This window comes from Vipera ursinii (genome assembly GCF_947247035.1).
Source record: "Vipera ursinii genome assembly, chromosome: Z".
Lineage (NCBI taxonomy): Eukaryota > Metazoa > Chordata > Lepidosauria > Squamata > Viperidae > Vipera > Vipera ursinii.
Window position 1 is genome coordinate 92,189,496 of NC_139517.1, and position 19,819 is coordinate 92,209,314.

The 19,819-nt window shown below is 40.4% G+C and overlaps 1 protein-coding gene across 1 annotated transcript in view; it reads right to left on the reverse strand.

Moving 5' to 3' along the window:
* ABCB5 (ATP binding cassette subfamily B member 5) overlaps nucleotides 1-19,819 on the reverse strand; it is a gene marked incomplete at both ends in the record, with an annotated part of 65,787 nt that overhangs the window by 12,094 nt on the left and 33,874 nt on the right. The window contains 7 exons of the mRNA XM_083379027.1: nucleotides 538-741; nucleotides 2,460-2,543; nucleotides 4,607-4,684; nucleotides 8,354-8,458; nucleotides 12,199-12,345; nucleotides 13,099-13,377; nucleotides 19,599-19,760. Coding sequence (XP_083235153.1) covers nucleotides 538-741; nucleotides 2,460-2,543; nucleotides 4,607-4,684; nucleotides 8,354-8,458; nucleotides 12,199-12,345; nucleotides 13,099-13,377; nucleotides 19,599-19,760 — 1,059 coding nt within the window. The remainder of the gene's footprint in view (nucleotides 1-537; nucleotides 742-2,459; nucleotides 2,544-4,606; nucleotides 4,685-8,353; nucleotides 8,459-12,198; nucleotides 12,346-13,098; nucleotides 13,378-19,598; nucleotides 19,761-19,819) is intronic.

Genomic DNA, 19,819 nt, shown 5'->3' on the forward strand with positions numbered 1-19,819 from the left:
TTCAGTAGCAGCCACAGGGCCAGGTTCCTACGGGCTTATTTAATTTGAGTTTCTTGAGTTTGTGCTAAGTGATTTCACACTGCATTGCCTGAAGTACATATTGAGGAAGGATGGCATGTCAACAAACAGACCACATTTTTCTGGAGAAGCACTACTGAGAAAAATGAAGACTATGGGCCATACTAGAGCTATGGTGGCACAGAGGTTAGAATGCAGTATTGCAGGCTAACTCACTCCTCACTCCCAGGAGTTTGATTCTGAGCGGCTCAAGACTGACTCAGCCTTCCATCCTTCCAAGGTTGGTAAAATGAGGACCCAGATTGTTGGGGGCAATACACTGACTCTGTAAACTGCTTAGAGAGGGCTGTAAAGCATTGTGAAGTGATATATAAGTCTATGTGCTATTGTTAAAGTAGACTCAGGTCTTGCTAAAATAGTGAATCGAAGTAACTCTATTGAAAGTTCAAATCATATGACATTTCCTGCCTAATCGTCACCACTTAATCTTATCCATGTATTTATATATGTAGAAGATACCCTTCCAGCTTCTTCAAGGGATTTTTGATCCTCAGCTGCATGACTTGCCACCGATTTCGCTTGAATAACCTTTGCAACAATGATGAAGGGAATACAAGCTAGGATGAGCAGCGTTAACTGCCAACCATGTGCAAAAGCAATGATAACAGCTGTCACAAGTGTGAAGAAAGTCATGGTCATTAAGGCCAATCTACTTCCAGTAGCCTTGAAAATAAATAAGAAAAATAAATTATACCTTTTCTTCAATAAAACATTCTTTTATAACATTCAATGTACAATAAGGCTGTCTTCTATGAGGAGGCTTTGTGGTACTGGTATTTGAACCAGAACTATTAGATTCTATTATCATACAGTATCTCTCTCTCTCTCTCTCTCTCTCTGTGTGTGTGTGTGTGTGTGTGTGTGTGTTTGTATGTGTGTGTTTGTGTGTATTCAGACAGTTTAGCACATCTGATAGACAAGATAAGGTAAGATAAGGTAATGAAAGGCAATGTGAGGTGAGAATCTAATCTAATCTAATCTAATCTAATCTAATCTAATCTAATCTAATCTAATCTAATGTAAAATAAGACAAGTCAAGACAAGACAAGACATGACATGACATGATATGATATGATATGATAAAATAACCTTCACTGTCATTTTTTTACTAGCACACTGGCACACATTAAAAATGAAATTCTGTTGCCTGCTCTCAAAAGAAACTATATATCTACCCATATACGTATATATATTAATCACTGTCCATTTTGAATAAATAGCGGAAAGAGGAAGCTTGAGAGTTCACAAGGTTGATTCTATATGAAACAAAACTGTGACTGAATCTGGATGTTCTGCTTTGGATACCACAGAGCCTCCTCCCAGAAGGTAAAAAGGAAAACAGGTCATGAAGACAATGTGTAGTGTCCCAGACAATACTACAGACCTTGCTCATGCAACTCTTATATGCTATGTCCTAGAGAAAGGGAGTGAACTGCCAATAGCCTTTTCTGCCATCCTCACCACTCTCTGCACCTCCTTCCTGCCTGAAGGAGTAACTTTTTTAAACCAGACAGTAATGCAATATGACAGGATGCTCTCAATCATCCCTCTATAAAAAGTGGTAAGGACAGGGAAGGAAGATGTACTTTTCTCATGAGATGCAGAAAATGCAGGCACTGCTGTGCCCGCTTCACCAGTGTCTCACTGTTGAGCTATTGTTGAGTGACCTAGCCATCCTACTTGTTAGCTGCACATCCAGAAACTTGATGTTGTTAATCACCTCCACAGGTGAATCATTAATACAGAGAAGTATGTGGCTGTGCCTACCTTTTCTGAAATCGATAATGATCTCTTGTTTTTCCAATGTTTAAAACAAAGCTGTTGTTATTACACCAATTTACCAAAGGCTCTCTTCCTTTATGGAAACACAATATATCTATGTCTTGCTAAGGTATACAGGTATATGTATGAAAAGTTCATGGCAGGGGGCATGTTTAACATTTATTCCCTGCTTTTGCAAGTCACATTGCTAACTTTCTTGAAAACAGTTTTTACACAGTTTCTCGTTATTAGTTGAAATTACCCATTGGGATTTTTATAAATGGAATTGATGTAGAATCATCTCTTTATGCATATATGATATCATCTGGCAATACTGCAAAGCCAATAAATTAGTTGGCAAAGTTATAGCTTCAATGCCAAACTGATTCATAGGATCTTGGAGTCTTGTGGAATGTATCCCCATTCCAAATCAGACTATTTTAGAAAGTGCAAGTAGAAAAATTGTCTGAAGACACAAGCACAGACCATGATATATTCAGAATGTGAAAATGATTCAAATAATAGATTTATTCTGTTGCTTCCTGCAGCAATCTATTATTGATACCAGGCTAATTATATTTCCAATAAAATATATAAAAAACAATAAGCAAAAAACATACTCCTTTAACTTGAGAAGCATCTGTTGAAAGTCTGGTTAATAGAACTCCAATACCATTATTGTGATCATCAAACCATCCAATTTCCTAAAACCAAAATGAACACATTGAAATAATAATTGAAATTAACAATTATTCTGAGTCTTTCCTTTTGTAGTGAACTATGGTATAAACATTTCCTGGCAACATAACTTTTTTTCTGCCAGGACTCCCTGAAATTGTCTTCATTTTTATTCCCAGTTAATGAATCAGATGTAAGTCACTCTTAGTTGAATCCTTTTCTACTCTAGTCCCCAACATACAACAGTAGTCACAAAGCATGTAAAGTCTGTTACATTTTGTCAGCCATTACACTGGTATCAAAATCAGGTGATCACTCTTGGGTGGCATCAAGGCAGCAACTCTAGAGTTTTCAGCCAGCTATTCTCAGTGTTGATTTTAATTTATCAATTTAGTATAAGATTGATGCAACAAAACAAGAGGTGTCCACACAGGACTATCAAAAATGATAGCTGCAACTGGATGATTGACACCTGCCCTATTTTTACTTAAAAAGGGGCAGGCCTTCAATCATAGGGTCATAATTGTCAACTTGATATTTTATCTGCTACTACCTGTTCCCATGGTGCACCCAAATAAGACAGTAGAGTGATGGATGTTTTAAAGAAGAGATAGGACAACCATTTGTCTGAAATGGTATAGGGTTTTCTGCCTGAGCAGGAGGTTGGACTAGAAGATCTCCAAGGTCCCTTCCACTTCTGTTGTTCTGTTATTCTGTAATGGGCTGAAATAGTTTAATACTGAAATGATAGGACCAATCTGTTCATTCCACATTATTTCCCAAATAAAACATCAACTCTGAAAGTCAGCATTTGTTGTGTCTACTTAAAAAAAAAAGGGAAGACGTACAGATAGAGACATGTGAATTAAAAATGCTGCTTTCCCCCTACTTAGCTATTCATAATGATGAAATTACTTCTTAGGCCTTCAAATGATATTTTCCACTATTAAAAGATATGTTAAATTTAGTGCTTCTATGGAAATACAAATGTTCTGTGGATTAATGAATAAATCTTTTGGCAACATAACTCCATTGGAATCTACAAGGATGCAGTGATGCATTATGTTGCTATATCTATATAACAGAATAACAGAGTTGGAAGGGGCAGAAATCTTCTAATCCAACACTCTGCTCAGGCAAGAAATCCTACACCATTTTAGACAAATGGTTGTCCAGTCTCTTCTAAAAAAAATCCAGTGTTGGAGCATTCACAGCTTCTGGAAGCAAGTTGTTCCACTGATAAATTGTTCAGACAGTCAGGAAATTTCTTCTTAGTTTTAGTATGCTTCTCTCCTTGATTAGTTTCCATCCATTACTTCTTGTCCTGCCTTCAGGTGCTTTGGTGAATAGCTTGACTCCCTCTTCTTTGCTATTCTGTCACCTTTAGTCTTTCTTTTCATTAAAATAGACACATCCAATTTCAGCAACCATTCTTTATATATTTTAGTTTCCAGTCCCCTAATCATCTTTGTTGCTCTTCTCTGCACTCTTTCTAGGCTATATTGAGATTTGATAGCTTCTTAAACATTAGCTTTTTATTCAACGTCACTATTTTGCAGGAGTCAGTTCCTAACCAACCTCGGCTGAATTGGAAAATCGGAGTACAATTGGACTAGTTTTGTACTTAGATGCGAATGGAGGCAATCTTAGGGCTTAGGCTAGCTGGGAATTCTTAAAAACTTTCTTTAAATAGGCTTCATATTCTCGCTAAGATAAGAAAGATAAGAAAGAACATTCTTATGTCCCTAAATTCAGCCACTTGACTTGATATTCCCCTTTTAATATTATAATAGAAATTTACTGTTCACATTCAATATAAATCTTTTGTTAATGTATGCTTCTAAATGGCTCGAGGCAATAATAATAATAATGGTAATAGTAATAATAATAGGACCTTGGATGTCTTCTAGTTCAACCCCCTGCTTAGGCAGGAAACCCTATACCCCTTCAGATAAATGGTTGATGATGGTACCTAGTTTGGGTAATGGAACGTCTGCAAAAAATCAGTCAAGCTCAGAGACACCAAGGATCCCCCATTTCTGAGCTACAAATATGCTCTTGCTTTCCCTTTCCTGCTGTGTTTTGTTACCTGTTGAAGCAAGGCTTTGAAAGAAAGAGAGCGTAATCGCATTGTGAGGGCTTCTCCAGACTTCCCAAAGGTGAATCCCTGCAAAAAGTATAAGACAAAAATTTAGCTTTTTATTTTTTTAGAAAAGGGCCATTATCATCTGAATGACATATATCCAATAAATGAGGGGGTGACAGTTTCAGGCATTTATTAATGCAAAACTTAACCACAAATTCAAGAAATAAAGACAGAACCATATCAAAGTTTAAGGGGGAGGAATCACTGATTATAGTAATAATTATGTGTGATGATGCAGTGTTAGAATCCAGTACTGAAGGATAACTCACTTCCCACTGCCAGGAATTCGATCCTGACTGGCTCAAGGTTGACACAGCCTTCCTTCTTTCCGAGGTCAGTAAAATGAGGACCCAGTTTGTTGGGGGCAATATGCTGATTCTGTAAGCCCCTTAGAGACGGCTGTAAAGCACTGTGAAGTGCTATGTAAGTCTAGGTGTTATTTCTATCCTGAGAAACTGCCTGATAAAATTTGAATAAAAAGGTAAACCAAGAAGCATGTTGAATGTTGAGAAAGTCTGGATGTATACATTAGGTACCCCTTCATAGATTACTGCCTTGTCGTGGCAAAGGGGCTTGCATAATTCAATGAAGCTATGAGCTATGCCATGCAGGGCCACCCAAGACGGACAGGTCATAGCAGAGAGTTGTGACAAAATGTGATCCAAAATGGTGACCCACTCCAGTATCTTTGCCATGAAAACCCTATGGACAGTACCAAAGGGCAAAAAGATATGACACTGGAAGATGAGCCCCTCAGGTCAGAAGGCATCCAATAAGCTACTGGAGAAGAGCAGAGGGCTAGTACTAGTAGTGCCAGAAAGAATGAAGCGACTGGGCCATAGCTGAAAGGACACTCAGCTGTGGATGTATCTGGTGGTGAAAGGAAAGTCAGATGCGGTAAAGACTTTTTCTCCATAGGAACCTGGAATGTAAGATCTATGAATCAAGGAAAGCTGGACATGGTCAAACAAGAGATGACAGGACTGAACATCAACATCTTAGGAATCAGCAAACTAAAATGGACAGGAATGGTGAATTTAATTCAGGTATACTACTGCAGGCAAGAATCCCTCAGAAGAAATGGAGTAGCCTTCATAGTCAATAAAAGAGTAGGAAAAGCAATACTGGGATACAATCCCCAAAATGACAGAATGATCTCAGTTCAAATCCAAGGCAAACCATTCAATATCACAGTAGTCCAAGTCTATGAACCAACCACCAGTGCTGAAGAGGATGAAATTGACCGGTTCTATGAAGCCCTACAGCACCTTTTAGAACTAACACCAAAAAATGATGTGCTTATCATCATGGGGGATTGGAATGCTAAAGTAGGAAGCCAAAAGATAACTGGAATAACAGGCAAGTTTGGCCTTGGAGTACAAAATGAAGCAGGGCACAGGCTGACAGAATTTTGTCAAGAAAATACAATGGTCATCGCAAAAACTCTTTTTCAAAAACCCAAGAGGCGGCTCTACACATGGACATCACCAGATGGTCAACACAGAAATCAGATTGACTATATGCTCAGCAGCCAAAGATGGAGAAGCTCTATACAGTCAGTAAAAACAAGACCAGGAGCTGACTGTGGCTCAGACCATGAGCTTCTAATTGCAAAGTTTAGGCTTAAACTGAAGAAAGTAGGGAAATGCACTAGGCCACTCAGATATGAACTAAATCATATCCCTGATAAATACACAGTAGAAGTGACAAATAGATTTAAGGAATTAGATCTGATAGACAGAGTGCCTGAAGAACTATGGACAGAGGTTTGTAACATTGTACAAGAAGTAGCAACTAAAGCCATCCCAAAGAAAAAGAAATGCAAGAAAGCAAAATGTCTGTCTCAGGAAGCTTTGCAAAAAGCTGAGGAAGGAGGGAAGCGAAAGGCAAGGGAGAAAAATAAAGATACATGCATTTGAATGCAGAATTCCAGAGAATAGCTAGAAGAGTTAAGAATGCCTTCTTAAATGAACTGCGCAAAGAAATAGAAGAAAACAATAGAATAGGGAGGACCAGAGATATCTTCAAGAAAATTAGAGAGATGAAGGGAACGTTTCATGCAATAATTGGCATGATAAAGGACCAAAATGGAAGGGACCTAACAGAGGCAGAAGAGATTAAGAAGAGGTGGCAAAATTACACAGAAGAACTATACAAGAAGGAACATAATGTCCCTGATAACCACAATGAGGTGGTCACTGACCATGAGTCAGACATCCTAGAATGCGAAGTGAAGTGGGCCTTAGGAAAGCTGAGCAACAATAAAACTAGTGGAGGTGACAGTATTCTAGCTGATCTATTCAAAATCTTAAAAGACGATGCAGTAAAAGTGCTATACTCAATTTGCCAGCAAATTTGGAAAACTCAACAGTGGCCACAGGATTGGAAAAGATCAGTTTACATTCCAATTCCAAAGAAAGGCAGTGCCAAAGAATGTTCAAACTATCACATCATTGCACTCATTTCACATACTAGTAAAGTTATGCTTAAAATCCTACAAGCTAGACTCCAGCAGCCTTTGATTGTGTGGATCACAACAAACTGTGGCAAGTTCTTAAAGAGATGGGAGTACCAGACCATCTTATTTGTCTCCTGAGAAACCTATATGTGGGTCAAGAAGCAACAGTGAGAACTGGACACGGAACCACTGATTGGTTCAAAATTGGGAAAGGAGTCCGGCAAGGCTCTATACTGTTGCCCTGCCTATTTAACTTATATGCAGAGCACATCATGGGAAAGGCAGGGCTAGATGAATCAACAGTTGGAATTAAGATTGCCAGGAAAAATATCAACAACCTAAGATATGCAGATGATACCACTCTAATGGCAGAAACATTAAGAAAATCAAGATCATGGCATCTGGCCCTCTCAATTCCTGGCAAATAGATGGGGAAGAAATGGAGGTAGTGACAGATTTTATTTTCCTGGGCTCCAAGATCACCGCCGCAGATGGGGACTGCAGCCAAGAAATTAAAAGACGCTTGCTCCTCGGGCAAATCTAGACAACACACTAAAAAGCAGAGACATCACCCTGTCAACAAAAGTGTGTATAGTCAAGCCTATGGTTTTCCCACTTGCAATGTATGGCTGTGAAAGTTGGACCATAAGAAAGGCTGAGCGCCAAAGAATTGAGGCCTTTGAACTATTGTGCTGGAGAAGACTCCTGCGAGTCCCTTGGACTGCAAGGCGATCAAACCGGTCAGTCCTAGAAGAGATCAACCCTGACTGCTCTTTAGAAGGCCAGATCCTGAAGTTGAAACTCAAATACTTTGGCCACCTAATGAGAAGGAAGGACTCATTGGAGAAGAGCCTAATGCTGGGAAAGATTGAGGGCAAGAGAAGAAGGGAATGACAGAGAATGAGGTGGCTGGATGGAGTCACTGAAGCAGTAGGTGTGAGCTTAAATGGACTCCAGAAGATGGTAGAGGACAGGAAGGCCTGGAGGAATGTTGTCCATAGGGTCATGATGGGTCAGACACGACTTTGCAACTAACAACAGCAATTCATTAGGTAGCCAAAGCATTTACAATGATATACATGTCATTTATGGGATTCCACCTGATAAACAAATCATAGTGTCAAAAGTCCATCTTTTTAAAATTAAAAGCCTTTTGTTGTACTGGTTGAGTAATTTTGTATACAATCCTCTCTGATAATTTCTTATTAAGTTGGTCTTATACTAGAACTTACCTGGATTATATGAGTTACTAAGCTGATCACTCCCAAAACAAGAAACATGAGAGAATACAGCACTGTATTCTGCCTTTTCTTTACATCATCTTGTTCGTGGAAAGCCTGAGTGGCAAAGCATAGTTTTAATTACCAGCACAAGAAACAATTGCTGATAAACTTTCTGTTTAGTTCAAATTATGACCATTTCCCGCAGGTCAACTTCCCTGATTTCCCTGTATGTGACCATCAGCTATTCTGAACAGCAGACTATGTTTTACATGAAGAATTTGAAAGCAATTCTAATTCAGTGACCACTGAGGTCTAGTTCAGATGATAGGAAATGGCTATTAGATGGCAGCAGTGTGAGATAAAAAAGTTGACCTCTTTACCACTGTGTGGTGACTGCGTGGAGTTCTGCAGGCCACCTCTGGTAGCTGCCTATCAAGACAGAATTTGTTAGCTGAATCTCATGGCTTTTTAAAAACAGAAGTCCAGATCATGTTCATTTCTTGAGGTTATGTTCAAAAATCATTAAATTCAAAGGTGGAATTTAATCAGGCCAAGTAGCAGTTTGAAAAAGATTACTATAAGAATAAAAATAAAATAAAAGTAATTTTATTTATTTGCAAAATTTGTAGGTGACAGTTTTGCTGCTGGTGTTTGTAATATAAATATAACAAACGTACAAAATAACTGTAGAGGAATAACTGTGTTAGTCTGGCAGGAGAAATTCAGGAGTGTGGTAAGCACCTTTTCCAACTAAAAACATTTACTTAGAAGCATATGTTTCTGTGACCTGCAGCTCACTGCATTCACTGGTGAATAAAATAGTTCAGTAAATTCTATTGTTAACATTTATATATCCCTTTCTATGAAAAATAATGTTTGGTTAAATAAAACACTGATATGTAATTTGTTGGCTGAACCAAACTAATGTAGAAGTTTTTGCTTCTTATGTTAGGAAAGCACTCCATCATTGGGGAGATCCTGATGAGGTCAAAGGTATCCACAAGATATTTATTTATTTATTTGTTTGTTTGTTTGTTTGTTTGTTTGTTTATATTTATTAATTCTTGGGACTTATATGCCGCCCTATCTCCCGAAGGACTCAGGGCGGCTAACAACAATAACATACAATAAATACAGAAGTTAAGATAAAATTAAAATTAAAGGCCTCTGTACAATAAATTAAAATTAAAATTAAAATAAATTAAAAATTAGAGTTAAAAAATTAAAAACATAATTAAAATCCCTGTCAGTCCAGGTCAGCCAGGTGGAAAAGGAGTGTTTTGAGGCCGCGGTGAAAGGACTGGAGATCTGGGGCCATCCGAAGCTCAGGGGGGAGCTGGTTCCATAGGGCTGGTGCTCCCACAGAGAAGGCCCTCCCCCTGGGGGTCGCCAGCCGACATTGTCTAGCCCAGGGGTCGGCAACCTAAAAAAGGAAAAGAGCCACTGGGAACCGGTTCCATCACAAATTTAAAAAAGTGGGAGCTGCGTGCGTGTGTCCATGCACGTGCATGCGCAAAAAATGTTTTGTGCATGCGCAAAATGGTTTTTTGTGCATGCGCGGATGCACGCGGTTGCCATTTTTTTAAAAGTGAGATGGAACCGGTTCCCGGTTGCCCGACGGCGACGGCCCGTCTGCAAAGCTGCCGCTTTCGGCAGCTTTGCAGACGGGCCGCGGCAGCTTCCTCAAAGAGCGGCACCCCTGCCCATTCTGAGAGGTGTGCGCGCACCTCTCCGAACGACCGGAGGTGTGCGCGCACCTCCCCAAACCTTTGGAGAGGTGCACGCGTACCTCCGTGCGAACGGGCAGAGGTGCCGCTCTTTGAGGAAGCTGCCGCGGCCCGTCTCCGAAACTGCCGCTTTCGGCAGCTTTGCAGATGGGCCGCGGCCGCTTCCTCAAAGAGCAGCGCCTCTGCCCATTTGCGCGGAGGTACGCGCGCACCTCTCCAAAGGTTTGGGGAGGTGCGCGCGCACCTCCGCCCGTTCGGGGAAGGTGCACGCGCACCTCTCAGAACGGGCAGTGCCACTCTCCATTTGGAGAGGTGCGCACACACCACTGCCCGTTCGAAAGGTGCGCGCGCACCGGGTGGCTTGGAGCTGCAGGAGACGGCTCAAAGAGCCGCATGCGGCTCCGGAGCCACATGCGGCTCCGGAACCGCGGGTTGCCAACCCGTGGTCTAGCCGATGGTACCGTGAGGAGGCCTTCTCTGTGTGAGCGTACTGGGCGATGGGAATTCGTTCCCGGCAGCAGATGGTCCTGCAAGTATCCCGGGCCTAAGCCATGTAGGGCTTTAAAGGTAAGTACCAGCACCTTAAATCTCACCCGGAGGACAACCGGTAACCAATGCAGCTCACGCAGGAGGGGTGTAATATGGGAGTATCGGGGTGCTCCCATCACTACCCGTGCAGCCGCACTCTGCACCAGCTGAAGCCTCCAGGTGGTCTTTAAGGGCAGCCCCATGTAGAGAGCATTGCAGTAATCTATACAGGAGGTAACGAGTGCGTGGATGACTGTGCGTATGCTGAAAAATAGTCAAGATGGCAGCTGAGACGTGTAATCAACACCTATTTTTATATGTGGATCTTCAGTTGCACTGTCCAGGTTGCCATCTTGACCTTTTTTCACCATTGCCTGCAGACACCCCTGATCTTTTCCATAGACACAGGTCAACTAAAGTTTCAAGGAAGAGGCACTTGGCCAAAGGGCTGTTGTAGACCTCAGGTTCATATTAGAGAAAGGAAAAAATATTTTCCTGAGCATTTGGGCTTAATACTCAGTATTAATTTGGGTAAACTTTAATATCCAGACTTGGTACTGGGCTGGAATCTGAAAGTTATGGAATATGATGAAAGCTCATCAAATATCATCAAGTTGGCAAACTGCCATTCCTCCTATAGTGCAAGGGCGATCTTTTTTTTTCTTTTCAGAACTGCATTTTCACAGGAATAATCTACAAGTAATCCTCAAGTTACAACCAGAATTGGATTATGGAATTTCCACCACAGTTGTTAAGTGACTTCTACCCAATTTATAATCTTTTTTGTTGTAGTTTTTAAGCAAATCATATAATTGTTAGGTGAACCTGGATTTTCCAACTGATTTTGCTTGTTGGAACCCCCTGAGATGGTTGCAAATGGGGAACATGCAATCCAGGATAGTACAAGCAGTGTAAATATAGGCCAAATTCCTGTATCAAAGAGCCTGAATCACAATCACATGATCACACGGAGGTTATAATCGTTGTATGTGTGGAGAATGATTGCAAGCCACTTTTTTCAGCACTGTCATAACTTTGAATGGTTGCTAAATAAATGGTTGTAAGTTGAAGATTACCTGCATGGATTCCTGGGGTGGAAGTATGGTGCAGGGCCAGATTAAAAGGAAGTGAGGATTCCGTTCTTTCTTTCTCTTTCTGTATATTCCCCTTTTCGCTCTCTCTTTGTCTTCCCACACCCTTTCTTGTTAGTGGCTTTTGAAATGAGTTATGCATGGCATTTTATTGTTCTATTAGCATTCAATATATACATCTGTTCCTATGATGACCACACCAGAAAAACAGTACTGTAATATATATATGTTCTGGGCTATTGTCTCCTGTTTTATACTGCCTTGGAAGATGCTTCTTTTATATAGATTAAGATTATTCATTTCTTTTGGAAGGAACCATTTAGAATGTATTTTTGGAAAGCTAGAGGTGGAATTGAGATGGTGAAAAAACTGAAATGCCATTGGTAAAGCCATTGTAAATAACCTCAGCTTCCAATAATATAAGATCATGATAAGAAATCAGTACATCTGATTGGTTTGATAGATTCTACAAAAATGAAATAGAAGTATTGAGTGGTCTTAAACATACCCCAATGATTTTGCCAAACAGAACTGCAAAGGCAGGAGTAATACCTCCTGCAATGGCAGCAGCAACGATCCCAATTGCTATGTAGCAGAATTCAGGCTTATTCAGAGCCAGGATCCTGGAATAAGGAACATCTGGGAGGGTCTCTTCCTGTAAGAGAGAAAATTCCCCTTGTCATCAACAAAATTACAAACAGGCAATGCAATTGATGGGTGAAATGTCACTGAGAATTACTCAACTGTCCAGTAATGAAAAGAAACTGGCTTCTGTGTTCAGTCCCACTCATTTCTATGATCTCACAATGAATACAAGTGTGAAAACAAAAGAAAAAGAACAAAAAGCCAATTTATCTCAAAATCTGTCTACAAAGGTCACTAAAAAGTGAGAGAAATCCCTCATGAATGGCAACATTTCTGCAGGAATTATTCTCTTGAATTACTAATCTGTGTGCTTTAGAGTCTTGCTGCCCATACATTAACTTTGGATTCTCATTATTTTAGTGTCATGTGCTTCAGATGAAATTTTGATGTGGCATATTTGAAATACAATATATTTCAAAAGTCCAGAAGTGTAACAAATTTTCTAACTGGTGTTCTCAAGTTGTTCATATTATTTGATATATACATTATCATAATTACCAAATACAGGTCGGGGATGAATGAAAATGAATGCCAATATTTCCTAACAACTGGGTTATCTTTACCTATGAATTTATCTGAAAATGAAATCAAATACATGGATAAATATAAGGCATTTATGGAAAGAACAAAGCTTCTCTTATAATTCTGGTTTGTTACTAGAACCAAAAGATGGACATGCCAATTTTCACAAAGCACTAAATAACTTACAGAGGAGTCATATTTTTAACACAGAAGATATTTTAGAAATAATCTTAATACTAACCACATGGACCTTCTTTGCGTTCTTCGTCTTCTGTTTTTTTTTCCTTTTCCTTTCAGAAAATCTTTTAGTAGATGCTCTACTGAGAGAAGGTCTGTTTGATATTCTTTGGAAACTTCCATACCTAGCCATTTCTGCGCCACCATTAGAACCCCCCAAATCATTTAGATCTGCTGTTTCATATAAATCTTCTTTCTCAGAAATTTCACTATTTTCATCCTTAGTCTCAAATTCTGTCTCTTCGCTTGATGTTTCACTGTCTTGTTCTTCTCCCTGGTAATTCTAAACATTTATAAAATGAAAACAAAAATAGGAAAAAAATAAATTACCAATGGGGTTAATTTTTCTAATTACAATTTATGAGAATTAAATCTACAGGTAGTCCTCAACTTATAACCATTCCTTTAGTGATTGTTTGAAGTTCAGTGGCAATGAAAAAGTGTCTGAGGACTGGTCCTCTCACTTAAGACTATTGCAGCATTTCCATGGTCATGAGATTGTGATTTGGTCACTTAGCAACCAACATGTATGGCTGCAGCATCCCAGGGTTACATGTTTGCCAGTTAGCTTCCAACAAGCAAAGTCAATGGAACAAGTTGGATTCACTTAACAGTTTTGTGATTTGCTTACTGACTGCAGCAAAAAAAAAATCATGATCGGCTGGGAATTCTGGGAGTTAAAATCCATCTCCCTTAAAGCAGTCAAGCTTGAGAAATACTGAGCTACAGTAACAGAATCTTGAAAACTTGACTGCATTTACCTATGTCTGAAGCATTACTATGATCATTTTCTCACAACTCTGGGATCTATACAGAATCCAGTGTCATTCTTGGGAAAAAGAGATTACTCTAGAAGTGAATGTTTTGCTCTGTAAGTACCATGTCCAAGAAACAAAAGCTGTTAAACATTCAGATTTTAAATTAAAAAAAAACCACACACAAATTCCACAAAGTGCTCATGTAGTTTAAGGATTATATTTCTTTGAACTGTGGAGAGAGCCAATAACCTCTCATTAACTTTGCTTAACTATTATTCAGTATTATAGAAAACTGGGCTAATGTGTTCTTGTACTCTATTTGGCCCTTTCATGGATTACTGCCTTGTTGTGGTGAAGGGGCTTGCGTAATTCAGTGAAGCTATGAGGTATGCCGTACAGGACCACCCAAGACTGAAAGGTCATAGCAGAGAGTTCTGACACAACGTGATCCACTGGAGAAGGAAATGGCAACCCACTCCAGTATCTTTGCCATGAAAACCCCATGGACAGTACCAAAAGGAAAAAAAGATATGATGCTGGAAGATGATCCCCTCAGGTCAGAAGGCATCCAATATGCTACTGGGGAAGAGCAGAGGGCTAGTACTAGTAGTGCCAGAAAGAATGAAGCGACTGGGCCAAAGCCGAAAGGACGCTCAGCTGTGGATGTATCTGGTGGTGAAAGGAAAGTCTGATGCTGTAAACATTTTTTCTCCATAGGAACCTGGAATGTAAGATCCATGAATCAAGGAAAGCTGGACGTGGTCAAACAAGAGATGACAAGACTGAAGATCGACATCTTAGGAATCAGCAAACTAAAATGGACAGGAATGGGTGAATTTAATTCAGATGACCATCAGGTATACTACTGTGGGCAAGAATCCCTCAGAAGAAATGGAGTAGCCTTTATAGTCAATAAAAGAGTAGGAAAAGCAATACTGGCATACAATCCACAAAATGACAGAATGATCTCAGTTCGAATCCAAGGCAACCATTCAATATCACAGTAGTCCGAGTCTATGCCCCAACCACCAGTGCTGAAGAGGATGAAATTGACCGGTTCTATGAAGCCCTACAGCACCTTATAGAACTAACACCCAGAAATGATGTCCTAATCATCATGGGGGAATGGAATGCTAAAGTAGGAAGCCAAAAGATAACTGGAATAACAGGCAAGTTTGGCCTTGGAGTACAAAATGAAGCAGGGCACAGGCTGATAGAATTTTGTCAAGAGAATACGATGGTCATAGCAAACACTCTTTTCCAACAAACCAAGAGACGGCTCTACACATGGACATCACCAGACGGTCAACACAGAAATCAGATTGACTATATGCTCTGCAGCCAAAGATGGAGAAGCTCTATACAGTCAGTAAAAACAAGACCAGGAACTGACTGTGGCTCAGACCATGAGCTTCTTGTTGCAAAGTTTAGGCTTAAATTAAAGAAAGTAGGGAAAAGCGCTAGGCCAGTCAGGTATGAATTAAATCATATCTCTGTTGAATATGCAGTAGAGGTGACAAATAGATTTAAGGAATAAGATCTGATAGACAGAGAGCCTGAAGAACTATGGACAGAGGTTCCCAACATTGTACAACAGGTAGCAACCAAAACCATCCCAAAGAAAAAGAAATGCAAGAAAGCAAAATGGCTGTCTGAGGAAGCTTTGCAAATAGCTGAGGGAAGGAGGGAAGCGAAAGGCAAGGGAGAAAAAGAAAGATATGCCCAATTAAATGCAGAATTCCAAAGAATAGCTAGAAGAGATAAGAATGCCTTCTTAAATGAACAATGCAAAGAAATAGAAGAAAACAATAGAATAGGGAGGACCAGAGATCTTTTCAAGAAAATTGGAGAGATGAAAGGAACGTTTCATGCAAAAATGGGCATGATAGAGGACCAAAATGGCAGGGACCTAACAGAGGCAGAAGAGATTAAGAAGAGGTGGCAAAATTACACAGAAGAACTATACAAGAATGAGCTTAACGTCCCTGATAATCACAACGAGGTGGTCACTGACCTTGAGCCAGACATCCTGAATGTGAAGTGAAGTGGGCCTTAGAAAAGCTGAGCAACAACAAAGCTAGTGGAGGTGACAGTATTCTAGCTGAGCTATTCAAAATCTTAAAAGACGATGCAGTAAAAGTGCTACACTCAATTTGCCAGCAAATTTGGAAAACTCAACAGTGGCCACAGGATTGGAAAAGATCAGTTTAAATTCCAATTCCAAAGAAAGGCAGTGCCAAAGAATGTTCAAACTATCGCACCATTGCACTCATTTCTCACGCTAGTAAAGTTATGCAAAGCACATCATGGGAAAGGCAGGGCTAGATGAATCAAAAGTTGAAATTAAGATTGCCGGAAAAATATCAACAACCTAAGATATGCAGATGATTCCACTCTAATGGCAGAAAGTGAAGAAGAACTAAAGAGCCTATTGTTGCGGGTGAAGAAGGAGAGTGTAAAACTTGGGTTGAAACTAAACATTAAGAAAACCAAGACCATGGCATCTGGCCCTCTCAATTCCTGGCAAATAGATGGGGAAGAAATGGAGGTAGTGACAGATTTTATTTTCCTGGGCTCCAAGATCACTGCAGATGGGGACTGTAGCCAAGAAATTAAAAGACGCTTGCTCCTCGGGAGGAAAGCCATGACAAATCTAGACAGCACACTAAAAAGCAGAGACATCACCCTGTCAACAAAAGTGCGTATAGTCAAGGCTATGGTCTTCCCAGTTGCAATGTATGGCAGTGAAAGCTGGACCATAAGAAAGGCTGAGCGCCAAAGAATTGAAGCCTTGGAACTATGGTGCTGGAGAAGACTCCTGCAAGTCCCTTGGACTGCAAGGCGATCAAACCGGTCAGTCCTAGAGGAGATCAACCCTGACTGCTCTTTAGAAGGCAATATCCTGAAGCTAAAAATCAAATACTTTGGCCACCTAATGAGAAGGAAGGACTCACTGGAGAAGAGCCTAATGCTGGGAAAGATTGAGGGCAATAGAAGAAGGGGACGACAGAGAATAAGGTGGCTGGATGGAGTCATTGAAGCAGTAGACATGAGCTTAGATGGACTCCAGAAGATGGTAGAGGACAGGAAGACCTGGAGGAACATTGTCCATAGGGTCACGATGGGTCGGACACGACTTCGCAACTAACAAAAACAACAAAATGAAGCCCAACAGCACCTTTTAGAAGTAACAACAAAAAACAATGTCCTTATCATCATGGGGGATTGGAATGCTAAAGAAGGAAGCCAAAAGATAACCAGAATAACAGGCAAGTTTGGCCTTGGAGTACAAAATGAAGCAGGGCACAGGCTGATAGAATTTTGTCAAGAGAATATGATGGTTATAGCAAACACTCTTTTCCAACAACCCAAGAGACGGCTCTACACATGGACATCACCAGACGGTCAACACAGAAATCAGATTGACTATATGTTCTGCAGCCAAAGATGGAGAAGCTCTATACAGTCAGTAAAAACAAGACCAGGAGCTGACTGTGGCTCAGACCATGAGCTTCTTGTTGCAAAGTTTAGGCTTAAACTGAAGAAAGTAGGGAAAAGCACTAGGCCACTCAGGTATGAATTAAATTATATCCCTGTTGAATATACAGTAGATGTGACAAATAAATTTAAGGAATTAGATCTGATAGAGTGCCTGAAGAACTATGGACAGAGGTTTGTAACATTGTACAAGAAGTAGCAACTAAAGCCATCCCAAAGAAAAAGAAATGCAAGAAAGGAAGCTTTCCAAATAGCTGAGGAAAGGAGGGAAGCGAAAGGCAAGGGAGAAAAAGAAAGATACATCCAATTGAATGCAGAATTCCAGAGAATAGCTAGAAGAGATAAGAATGCCTTCTTAAATGAACAGTGTAAAGAAATAGAAGAAAACAATAGAATAGGGAGGACCAGAGATCTTTTCAAGAAAAATGGAGAGATGAGGGGAACGTTTCATGCAAAAATGGGCATGATAAAGGACCAAAATGGCAGGGACCTAACAGAGGCAGAAGAGATTAAGAAGAGGTGGCAAAATTACACAGAAGAACTATACAAGAAGGAACATAATGTCCCTGATAACCACGATGAAGTTGTCACTGACCTCGAGCCAGACATCCTAGAATGTGAAGAGGGCCTTAGAAAAACTGAGCAACAACAAAGCTAGTGGAGGTGACAGTATTCCAGCTGAGCTATTCAAAATCTTAAAAGACGGTGCAGTAAAAGTGCTACACTCAATTTGCCAGCAAATTTGGAAAACTCAACAGTGGCCACAGGATTGGAAAAGATCAGTTTACATTCCAATTCGAAAGAAAGGAAATTGCCAGCATATGATGGATCATGGAGAAATCTAGGGAGTTCCAGAAAAAACATCTACTTCTTCTTCATTGACTATGCTAAAGCCTTTGATTGTGTGGATCACAACAAATTGTGGCAAGTTCTTAAAGAGATGGGAGTACCAGACCATCTTATTTGTCTCTTGAGAAACCTATATGCGGTTCAAGAAGCAACAGTGAGAACTGGATACGGAACCACTGATTGGTTCAAAACTGAGAAAGGAGTCCGGCAAGGCTGTATACTGTCACCCTACCTGTTTAACTTATATGCATAGCACATCATGAGAAAGGCAGGGTTAGATGTATCAAAAGTTGGAATTAAGATTGCTCGGAGAAATATCAACCACCTAAGATATGCAGATGATACCACTCTAATGGCAGAAAGTGAAGAGGAACTAAAGAGCCTCTTGTTAAGAGTGAAGAAGGAGAGTGCAAAAGTTGAAACTAAACATTAAGAAAACCAAGATCATGGCACCCGCCCTCTCAATTCCTGGCAAATAGATGGGGAAGAAATGGAGGTAGTGACAGATTTTATTTTCCTGGCCTCCAAGATCTCTGCAGATGGAGACTGCAGCCAAGAAATTAAAAGACGCTTGCCCCTGGGGAGGAAAGCCATGGCAAATCTAGACAGCACACTAAAAAGCAGAGACATCACCCTGCCAACAAAAGTGCGTATAGTCAGGCCTATGTTTTTCCCAGTTGCAATGTATGGCTGTGAAAGTTGGACCATAAGAAAGGCTGAGTGCCAAAGAATTGAGGCCTTTGAGCTATGGTGCTGGAGAAGACTGCTGCAAGTCCCTTGGACAGCAAGGCAATCAAACTGGTCAGTCCTAGAGGAGATCAGCCCTGACTGCTTTTTAGAAGGCCAGATCCTGAAGTTGAAACTCAAATACTTTGGCCACCTAATGAGAAGGAAGGACTCACTGGAGAAGAGCCTAATGCTGGGAAAGATTGAGGGCAAGAGAAGACGACGACAACAGAGAATGAGGTGGCTGGATGGAGTCACTGAAGCAGTAGGCGTGAGCTTAAATGGACTCCAGAAGATGGTAGAGGACAGGAACATTGTCCATGGGGTCGCAATGGGTCAGACATGACTTTGCAACTAACAACAACAACAACTCTATTTGGAGTAGCTACAGTTTTTGTTTATGCTTAGCCGAAATATACCTTTCAACATGTAAACCTGGACAAATAGTAGTTTCTCTTGGCTATGAGGGAAACAAGATAGTTTCAGCATCATTTATTAAGGTGGACTATTCCCGCCCCCCTTGTAGATAATGCTATATTGCAATTTACCCAAAATGGAAGATTCCAGACCTTTCACATTTAGGATATGGGAAAGGGCAGAAAGTGCACACTTGGGAATTATCCGCATAAAGCATATAGTGTCACATTCGAACCAAGCCTCTGAATCTCATTACCTGCTGCATTACAAGAGCATAGTAAAGTCCTTTATGTGCCATGAGTTCACCGTGTGTCCCCTGTTCAACAAGAACACCCTTCTCAAGGCCAGCAATAACATCAGCTGTCCTGATTGTAGAGAGTCTGTGAGCAATTACAATGGTGGTGCGCCCAGCCCTGGCCTTCAAAGAAGGATAAAAGAAAAAGAAATAAATAAAGAGAAAAAAAGACCTTACCTAAA